Raw genomic sequence first — 11,359 nt, 5'->3', positions numbered from 1 at the left:
CACAATCTATGTACATGTAAAAGATATATAGAATATATTAGAGAATATATAGAACATATAAGAGAATATAAAGAATATATAAGAGAATATATAGAATATATACGAGAACATATAGAATATATACGAGAATATATAGAATATATAAGAGAATATATAGAATATATACGAGAATATATAGAATATATAAGAGAATATATAGAATATATAAGAGAATATATAGAATGTATAAGAGAATATATAGGATGTACAAGAGAATATATAGAATATATAAGAGAATATATAGAATATATACGAGAATATATAGAATGTACAAGAGAATATATAGAATATATACGAGAATATATAGAATGTATACGAGAATATATAGAATATATAAGAGAATATATAGAATGTATAAGAGAATATATAGAATATATACGAGAATATATAGAATATATAAGAGAATATATAGAATATATAAGAGAATATATAGAATATATAAGAGAATATATAGAATATATTAGAGAATATATAGAACATATAAGAAAACATAAAGAATATACAAGAGAATATATAGAATGTACAAGAGAATATATAGAATATATAAGAGAATATACAGAATATATAAGAGAATATATAGAATATATAAGAAAATTGATATCCCTAAACCACGACTATTATAATTGTTGTTTTTATTATTATTATTATCATCATTATTTATATTGAAAATTATTAAACTCTTCCTTAAAGATCGTCTTCGTTTTTTCGTCTTTCAAACAAATGCTGCAAAATATTTCAAAGATCAAAGACGATTTTCAATCCTTCTCACAACTGTCATGTTTCGTGGGACTCCCTGTAAAAAGTAACTAAAACAGTGCATCTGCATTAAACACTGTTATCAATGTAAAAAAAACTTTGTATTTCACATACAGTCGTCGTCGAATATATCAAGACAAGAAGACGACTTTCAAATTAAATTTTGATTTATGTCAAGCTTTAAACAGAATAAATACACATAAACACGGAAGCTATGAGAAGCTGTTAATTTAAAAAGTTTCTTTTTAATTACTTTTAATTCGAAAAAAAGCTTGTTAAGCTTAAATAAAAAAATCGTCTTCAATGTATTGAAATAATCGCACAACATATGGGATATGGGACACCATCTCTAAATTAATTCATTAAAGGCATGGTCATTCCTAGAATAAGTTGCTTATTATTTTATGAGACACCCTGTAATCAGTATTATTATATATTTGGGAGTGGGACACCCTGTAATCAGTATTATTATATATATGGGAGTGGGACACCCTGTAATCAGTATTATTATATATAAGGGAGTGGGACACCCTGTAATCAGTATTACCTGAAAAACTCCGATAAGACTGTATTGTCCAAGACTATCATTTTGATTCATGAAAGTTGATGTCGAATCAGATTTTAAAATTACAGTTTTACATATCCCGATCAAATTTCCTGAAGTAAAATCTTTATTTATAAGTCTTTAAATGACCTGTGGGCATAATATCATGTTGCATTAGAACTTTAATAATGGGGAAATTTTTTTGTTTTTAACAATTTTAGCAATTTTCAAACTAAAAAAAATATTTCTCTCATTCCTGATTATACCATGTAAAAAAGCGTTCTTTTGTAAATCGGACACACCCCTCTTTATATGGAGAATTTTTTTGTTTAAAACATGACTAAATTATCTATAAATAATTATTTTGATTGTGTAACTTAAGCTTTTAAAATGATTAAAAAGACTTTTGTTCCCATTTCGCAAACTTTTTGGCGAAATTTTTTTTGGCGAAAATGAGTGAAGAGAAAAAATGCGAAATTTCGCAGAAAAAGTTCGTGAAATAAGGAGGAAATTTGCAACAACTAGTTCGTGGTTCTTGGACCATGAAGTAGGAAATTACTGCCATTTAAAATTATTTTAGATTTTAGATTTTAAAAAAGATCGTTAAATCCTTATACTCTAACACGATTCACCATGCAACTTACAGCTTTAGGGTGGCTAAATGTGGCAAAAGCTTTTCAAGAGTTTTAAATCAGGGAATTAACTCAGTTCTGTTATTCAATAATTAAATACTTATAGTTTTGCTAAGATGCTACTAGAGTTAGGACTGGTTGTGATCACTCTTTTGTTACTGTTCTATCGATCCATCACCAAGAACTTTAACCATTGGAAGAACAAAGGGATTCCATATGTTCAAGAACCAGATTTAATGAGTTGCGAGATGTAGTTTAACTACAGTTTAAATCAGAACTTAGGAGGTACGGAAAGAATTTATAAATGTCGTTCTCTAAACCTACTCATAATGGAATGCTGCAGATATTTAGTTTCTTTTATTGATTGATAATATGAAGCTCTTTAAAACTGTACCTGCATATGTCATGGCAATTTTTTAATTTTGCAATTACTGAGATTTAAGTAATAGTAAAAAACCATTGAAAACATTTTATAAATTGTTTCAATGTCTATTGTCTACGAAGTTCTGAGTTATGATGTACCTACTGTAGAATGTTAAACTGTACCTACTGTAGAATGTTAAACTGTACCTACTGTAGAATGTTAAACTGTACCTACTGTAGAATGTTAAATAAACTGTACCTACTGTAGAATGTTAAACTGTACCTACTGTAGAATGTTAAACTGTACCTACTGTAGAATGTTAAACTGTACCTACTGTAGAATGCCTCAACTGGAATTCAAGGAGAGGAAAGATATTACGCGAACCCAGATCTGTTTAACCCAGAAAACTTTTCCAAACAAGCAAAAGAGTCGAGAAGTGCGAACACTTTCCTGGGCTTTGGTCAAGGTCCCAGAGCCTATGAGGTTTCCATTGCTAGAACTTAAGATGATGCAATGATGGAATTACTGCATAATTCCGGTGCTCCAACAATTTAGATGACAATTTGAAATTTCTTAGAGTGAATTTTTCTTTCATTTATCGTGACAAAAACCCTAAAACTATAGAGCTTGATCCACAGACCCAGCTTGGTATACATGAAAGGAAGTCTATTTGCCAGACTTTCTAAACTAATCTGAAATGATTCACTTGTAACAACTTATAGGTTTCATGCTTAAACATTGCATTAGCTGAGTACGTTTAGATGGATATTTTCTGTAACTGTAAAATGTATTGCAAATTAACATGTATGTTTAATGAAAATAGTCTACCTGTATTGCATCTGATAAATCCTGTATTACACAAAGATGTTTTCAGATCCAGGTTATATTCAGACTTTTCACCAAACCTTAAGTTTTTAAAATTCTTATTCTTTTAATTGGAATTTTTTCTAAAAATGTCAAACACCAAAAGAAATAATGGTTAAAAGTTTAATCTCAGAATTGACCCACATCAATAAATAATTTCGTTAATTTATGTTCTTTATTTACGTTCTTTATAAAGTTACCATACATTAAAAAAATTTAATTTTCAATTTTTTTCTTTCATGGAGATTTCAAGCCTCTGGGTGCATTTTTCTTCCTTTTGCGGAATAAGAAAAATTATATCCGCCTAAAATGTTTAACCCCAACTTATTTCCATCAAAAAATGATTTTAAATCTAAAAATGTTAATTTTGTTAAGTTTAAAAAAAAGATAAATGCTTTGTCGTTCTGAGTTTCTTACCTTATATCACTGCAGCAGGTTATATGGATATTAACAGCTGGAGTTAGTTCTACCTCTGAACTAATGTTATATTGATGAATATAGTTCCAACCAGATGATAAATTGGCTCACCTTATATTACTGCAGCAGGTTATATGAATATCAACAGTTGGAGATAGTTCTACCTCTGAACTCATGTTATATTGATGAATATAGTTCCAACCAGATGATAAATTGGCTCACCTTATATCACTGCAGCAGGTTATATGGATATCAACAGCTGGCATTAGTTCTATCTCTGAACTCATGTTACATTGATGAATATAGTTCCAACCAGAAGATAAATTGGCTCACCTTATATCACTGCAGCAGGTTATATGGATATCAACAGCTGGCATTAGTTCTATCTCTGAACTCATGTTATATTGATGAATATAGTTCCAACCAGATGATAAATTGGCTCACCTTATATCACTACAGCAGGTTATATGGATATCAACAGCAGGCATTAGTTCTATCTCTGAACTCATGTTATTTTGATGAATATAGTTCCAACCAGATGATAAATTGGCTCACCTTATATCACTGCAGCAGGTTATATGGATATTAACAGCTGGCATTAGTTCTATCTCTGAACTCATGTTATTTTGATGAATATAGTTCCAACCAGATGATAAATTACCGGGATAACTAGTGTTCAATCTAAAATAAAAATGTTATACAAAAGAACTACTGCTACTTGATTCAAGAACATTCATCCAATTCAATCTTATTAATGTTTTAAAACATATATTCCATGCATGTTTGTATAAAGAGCCTGTATCTGGATCTTTTGGCATTCGTTTTTGATAATTGCTCCATTCCAAGAACTTTTTTAGATTTAAGATGGATGGAAGACTTTTAATATTTATAATTAGGTTGGTTAAAAATGATTTGTAAAAGAGGAGAATACTTTATTCACAATAATATCCTTGAAACCTTTATCTGATCAATAATGTGGAAGATATCTTCGTTTTTATGGTATAAAAAGTAATTAATTTTCACCATTTCTCCCCAGAACATGCTTAAGTCACTTTTGTGGAGAAACCAAAAACCAAAACATGGATATCTAATTCATACATGATCAGATAAAGCCTCCAAGGGTATCGTTGTAAATCGGCCATCTTTACATAGAGGATCACTTAAAATTACGCTTACAGTCCATTTAACAATGTCAAATTTTTTAAATAAAAAGTATGGTGAATATTGATGAAGAAAAAAAATTCTGTTGTTAATCTGTGATAGTTCCATTTTCTTAAAGGGGTTTAATCCAACTTCTAACTGTGTTTAATTTTCTAAATTAGTGGTCGTTAACTTGAAATGCTGAGTATAAATAGAAGAAAAAACGTTAATTTCATGTTAAGAGGCCCAAGCCATAATTATAGCTCACAAAGTAGAAACCACGCCAGATAAGAAGATTAATTAAATCAAATCAAACCTATTGATGAGCCTTACAGGAGTTGGTCGACTAAGGTTTCCCAACTTAAAGTTAGGTTTAAGATCTCCAATTTCAAGAGTGGCGTTAAGATCTCCATTTTCAAGAGTGGCGTTAAGATCTTTGATTTTCTTGTTGGATTTGAGAAATTTGCTCTTTAGATTGAAGTAGGAATCTTTGATCTCCTGGTTGGAGTGGAGATCTTTGATCTTTGGATTAGAGTTGAGATCGTTGATCTCCAGGTTGTAGTTGTGATCTCCAGTCTTGATATCACTAACCACCCAGACAGAGTTGATTCTGAAGAGGTAGATGGGATTTTCAACATGCTTCCAAATCTCCATATCATTCTGCTGCTGATATAAACCAAATATTGACATGTCTTCTCTAAAATAATTTTGATACAGATTTCTTGGACAGAAGAACTCAACTGATAGCGAGGAGGGGGAGTGACACCCCCCCCTCCCCCACCCCATCTTTTTAAGACAAAAATAACCCAAGCGGGATAGGGTTCAGCATTAGCAATGCTATTCCCCTTTGCATGTTATCTCAATGATAATAAAATGTGCATGGCATGATTTATTTTGTCTGGCATAGTTTGGCTATTTTCCTTGAGGCTACAGATAATTAGTTTTCGGATAGGAAAACAAAATTATCTTAATCAAAAATGAACATTTTTGACATTTTACTACACATTTGCATACTAAAACTTCAGTACAGTAAACATTCAATGTATATGAAAAACAAAATTGTAAAATGTAGAATTTCAATAATAATGAAGAGACTGATAAGGTAAAATTGAAGCGACCAATATTAGTGCTATCTGAAGTCTTTGTTTTGAGAAATTGATATAAAACTGTGTCAAACTCATATGGTCAACGAAGCCCTGTGACCAAATACTGAATTGCCATTGGTGGAAATTCTGGTCATGTGATACAGACGTTATGATTTCATTATCAATTATATCTATTAAAAATGAATGAGCATAATATTCAAATCATAATAGGAGTGTATCTAAACTTTTTAGGCTCCTCTGATTAATCGTAATTTTCAGATTTGTTACTTATTTGCTGAATATTGCCTTTTTAAAACTTTGATTAATATACCAAATCTCATACATATATAATTTTGAAACAGATTCATATCAATTTCTTGAGAGAGGAACATCAGAAAGTACTAATATTATTCACAATCGCGTTCTAAAATGTTTAGGTTTTAGCCTATACCCCCTTTCATTTTACCTGAACAGTCCCTTTAAGCAATTAAGCTGAGTCCTTACCTGGTATCTTGGGCTGGATTTGACGAAGCCAAATGAAGAGAGCTACAAAAACACTCACTAGCAATGATTACATCTTTGAAATATTCCAATTTTTAAAGAATTCCCGTCAACATGAATTAATGTTAATTTATCGCTAGCTTTACATCTTGGATCATTGGATATTTTCAATAAAAACTCCTCTTTTCAATAAAGATTTTGAGAAGAACATCAATGTTTTGAATTTCTAGTATGTAACAATCTATGTACATGTAGAAGCAAATTTGTGTGTAAGAATTGGCAATTTCGCACAAATTTGCTAGCCCACGTGCCCAATATGCGATGAAATACAAAATTTGCAAGCAAATGCAGAATTGCTTTCAACAAAAATAAAAATTCAATGCATGTGCGCAACTTCTCGAGTAGAGGGTTACTTGAAATTACATCCACAATCCCTTAAAACATGTACAGTCCCTTAAAACATGTACAGTCCCTTAATCCCTTAAAACAAGTACAGTCCTTAAAACATGTACAGTCCCTTAAAACAAGTACAGTTCCTTAAAACATGTACAGTCCCTTAAAACATGTACAGTCCTTAAAACATGTACAATCCATTAATATACATATTTGAATAATTTGAATATTTCCTAAAATGTGAGAAGCTAAAATACAACTGAAAACTATCTGCTGCATTCTCAGAACCATTTTTTCAATTCTCTGAAACTATAGAGCAGAGAAAATTATGCAAAATTATCCTTATTCTATATACTAAAGCTGTTTGCTCATTTATATATATATATAATTATTTGATCCTTCTTCTATATAAGAAATCTATTTGCTCATGTATATATATATATATTTATATATAGATGTCGGTTTGTACAACTAGGTTGTCAAGTACAATAGATGGCAACACAGAAAGTTTATTACAGCTGTTTCTACGTCATAAGTGTCAACTCAATTTCTGTGTCTGACAAAACTATAAATAAAAGTGATATTGTTAGACTAAAGTGCTTATCTTTCAGTGAAATTAGTGCAATTTTTTCTGTTTTTACACTTTTTTATTTAACGTTCTATTGACTAAATAACGGGGTTGAAACTGATATTGTACATAACCCTTTAAAATTCGAAAGTATAACGTTAAAACATATTTCAGAAATGTTAATAAATGTTCGTGGAAGTGCCATCTATTGTACTTGACAATCTATTTGGGTATGTATATATATTTGTATGTCAGCTATAGCTGGTTGACATTTTTTGAGGGAACCCTTCAGTACCCTAGGGGTAACATCGGCTAAAATGATTCAACCTTTTTTTCGAAAATCGAATTCTTTTAATTAAATTTTTTTTCAAACATCTAAATTTTTTTTCGAAATTCGATTTTAATAAAAATTCCACGGTCACCGCCGGGCACTTCAGCCAGTTTAATGATAAATAACAATTTGTAAAGAGTAAAAGTACCAGGGACCGAATTTACTGAATTTGAGCTAGATTGCGTAACTACCTTTCGCCGGTACAAATTTTAAATCACTGATTAAAAATTAAAGATTCCTGGAATTAAATCCATGATTCCGGATTTGAACCGGCGCGGCACCAATTCATTAAATTCGGTCCATGAGCTAAGGGGAGAAAACTATTGTGCACGGAGTATCACTTGAATGCTTGATCTTGAACTCCAATGTGGACTTTTTTAAATTTAGGATTAATGCTTGATCAATTAATTAAAGTGGAAGAGCAATGGTTGATCCGGGATAAGTTCTCACGTTTAGATTTATGTATTATTAAATCACAAAAATATATGTTGAAATTGCATTAAGGAACTTTATATTATTATATTTTTATTTTGATTTTTGCATTGCCTTTAGAAAACGCCCCGGGGTAATATTACGCCCCGGTAGTAGTGTGGCACAAGTCTTCATTTTGACATTTTTGCCACAAAATAAATTTAAAACAGTATTAATTAACATCTGTTAAATTTAATAATATTGTTAAATAAGCTTTCCATGTGATTAGAAAAATGTTGAAAACTATTTTCGTGTCGAATGTCGTCTTCCTTTCAAAGACACAGCTATCTTAATTCTACTCCTTGCACAAATTATGTTATAACCAGGGGTAAAAAATAAAAGAATTAATCAAATATTTTGAAATTTGATTTTTTTTTACCCAAACACAGTAGTTCGGGCGCTAGTTCATTTTCTACAATTTTAACAATTTCCCGGCCATCTTGTTTTATAAATAGTTAAATAATTCTCAAATATCGTCTTCCTTTGACGTAATATTTGCAATTTTTTATTTAGGCATTTTTATCATATCCTCTCCGTTAATCCTTTGTGACAATATACCAACAAATTCTATTATTCACTCTTGGTTTCAAAGCAAAAATATATGAGATATGAAGGCGCAAAGCTGTATTGGTATAACGTCACTGTAACAAATAATCCTAAACTGTGTTTAAGGTTTTATATATTTTGTGTAACTTTATGATATTTGGTACAGAACTAGAACTAAAATATAACAATCGAATTTTTAGCATAAAGAACCAAAGTGTGGTTCTAAATTGACAAGATTTTAAAATCTTATTTTTTGACAATCCAAAAACTTTTTAATTTACTTTCTTTAAAACTGTTGTGCATTTTAAGTATTTCATCTTTCAGGTTTCAGGTTTCAGTTTTTAACGTAAATGAATTAATCATTTGTCTGTTTTTGGATGGATCCAATTGTTTGACCACAACATGGTAGTTTCTCCGTATAGTTTCCCCATGCTGATTTACGAAAGGCAAAATTACATGTTCTATAAGGGTGGAGGGGCGGGGGGGGGGGGATTTCTTCCACATTTTTGATCAAATCAAGGTTTCAAGGGTATCATTGTGAATTGGTCATGCCCTTTCTTTTTTTAATAGAGGTTTATTTAAAATTTCGGCATGCATTGACTAGATAAATTTTGTTAAACCTGTTGATTCATGGCTTGTGATTTAAATACTTATTTTGTTTTATTTCAGATAAGAAAACCAAAAAACCTGCAATAATGTAAAAAAACTAAAATAAAACTGAATACTAAATTTGTTTTATTCCTATATCTGTGCAACCTCATGGTGTAAACCTTTGATATTGTAATCTTTTGACTTTCTGTTTTACAAGAATTTTTATTTTGAAAATGTCTACACTATCTGAAGTAATAATATAAAGATTAAATACAGAATTTGTGATATCAGTTGTTTTGAACCTTTTATAAATATTACTAGGCTTTATATTTCTTTTAATGTGACATTTTTTAAAGGGAGTGACCGGCAATGTATGGGGGTTGAACTGAGAAATGCAGCATAGTGGTGAAATTTTTTAGAATTAATTTCAGACATATAAAACGAATTAATGCTGTTTAATTTCTGAGTTTGAGTGCAAAATCTACGTTCAAAATAATCCATTTTGAGAATCGATTTTTTTAAAGATTACTAAATAACGACAAACATGAAAATATTGTAAAAATTCTACAGTAAACTAATTAGATGGTAAGAAATAAATTTCTTAATTGAAATTTTCTCAATAAATCAATGTTAGAATCAGTTATTTCTTTTTCATCATTATAATGAATTTATTATTCTTCATGAGTTTGCTCACAGATTTCTTCAAATTCTTTGAATGTCGTCTTTTCAATAAAAATTCCAGGAAATCTACAGAAAATGTTTGTGAACAATGTGACATTGGAAAAACCAATAACTGAATAAGATTACTTATTTTAGATGATAATGGTTAATTTTTATTTTCTCAACCTGTTTCTAAGTAACTAATTAGTTCACTGAAGAATTTTCAATAAATTTTTCGTCGTCGTTATTTATTAATTTTTAAAAAATTCTCTAAACTTAACCAACCAAATAGATGATTTTGAACGTCGACTTTGCGCTCAAACTCAGTAACTATAAATACTTCAAATATTCTCAGTTCACCACCATAAATTGCCTATCACTCCCTTTAATCCTTTTATATCATAGACATTATATAACCCCTGGCTCATGTGAAAAAAAGTTCGGCCCAAACTTTTCCATCTGTTTTCAAGATGTTTGGTATCAAATATTGTCTGTGTGTCTAAAGCAAAAAATGTGTTATTTAAACATGTATTTATTCTTGTAACATTAAGTATATTCTGTTAAGTTAATTTGATAAAACATGTGGTTTTAACATAAGTCAATCATATATATTATTCACAATGCTCACTTTATCAAACATATTTGTCAAATTTTAAGTTTAATCTTTGCTTTTTTTATGCTGAACTAAAACATTTTTAACAAATATTTTACAAAAACATAAGAATCTTTTGAAAATCTTTAAACAATTATAATTTTCAAATTTTTATTCACTCAAAGAATTGTTCACTTAAAAACACAAATATCCTAATTTTTGAAAATAGGATTACATTTGAAGGGACTAGAAACTTAATGTTGAGTGATATGTCTGATTCACTAGGGTACCATTAAAAGCTTCGTCCAATAAAGTATGAATTAGAATAAATATCACTATTTTTAAATCTGATTATTTTAACTAGTAATTTTTCTACAAAAGTGTCTTGCACATTTCTTGCTTCAGAAACGATTGAGAAATTAACAGAATTGAACAGTTTTCAAGCTAGAAAGACGACGTTATCTTTCACATTATTGGCCAGGTAAAGGTTGTATGGCGTTGTGAATCGGCCATTTTTTAAAGAGTAAACTTTTTCAAGATTACAAAAACAGTCTCTTTAAAGGGAGTGACCGGCAATGTATGGTGGTTGAACTGAATATGTAGTATTGTGGAACATTTTTTAAGGATTCATTTGAGACAAATTAAACGTCTCTACAACATATTTTTACTGAGTTTGAATACTTATTTTCGATGATAAGAGTTAATTTTTAATTTCTCAACCTGTTGCTATTCCTAAACAACTAGTTTGTTTACTGTAGAATTTTTGTCACATTTTTTGTCGTTGTTATCTAATAATTAAAAATAAACTATTCTAAAAATGTACCTACCCAAATTCATGATTTTGTACGTCCACTCAAACTCAGTA

At 29.8% G+C, this 11,359-nt stretch overlaps 2 protein-coding genes across 2 annotated transcripts in view; both read right to left on the bottom strand.

Moving 5' to 3' along the window:
• The window catches only part of LOC111712305 (uncharacterized), a gene marked incomplete at its 3' end in the record, with an annotated part of 8,354 nt that extends 4,434 nt beyond the window's left edge, over positions 1-3,920 (bottom strand). The window contains exons 1-3 of the mRNA XM_023486880.1: positions 3,839-3,920; positions 3,164-3,240; positions 1,343-1,452 (exon numbers count right to left, since the gene is read on the bottom strand). Coding sequence (XP_023342648.1) covers positions 1,343-1,452; positions 3,164-3,240; positions 3,839-3,903 — 252 coding nt within the window. The remainder of the gene's footprint in view (positions 1-1,342; positions 1,453-3,163; positions 3,241-3,838) is intronic.
• A 232-nt stretch (positions 3,921-4,152) lies between these two features.
• On the bottom strand, positions 4,153-6,414 carry LOC111712307 (uncharacterized). The gene is made up of 3 exons (XM_023486882.1): positions 6,346-6,414; positions 5,073-5,453; positions 4,153-4,297 (listed from the first exon to the last, which is right to left on the bottom strand). The coding sequence occupies exons 2-3, from the start codon at positions 5,444-5,446 to the stop codon at positions 4,168-4,170; spliced, it is 504 nt and encodes a 167-aa protein (XP_023342650.1). The 5' UTR covers positions 5,447-5,453; positions 6,346-6,414; the 3' UTR covers positions 4,153-4,167.
• Between the last annotated feature and the right edge of the window lie 4,945 nt (positions 6,415-11,359).

Source organism: Eurytemora carolleeae, unplaced genomic scaffold (assembly GCF_000591075.1).
Source record: "Eurytemora carolleeae unplaced genomic scaffold, Eaff_2.0 scaffold1252, whole genome shotgun sequence".
In the NCBI taxonomy this organism is placed as follows: Eukaryota; Metazoa; Arthropoda; class Copepoda; order Calanoida; family Temoridae; genus Eurytemora; species Eurytemora carolleeae.
This window is presented reverse-complemented; position numbering and strand designations above follow the sequence as displayed.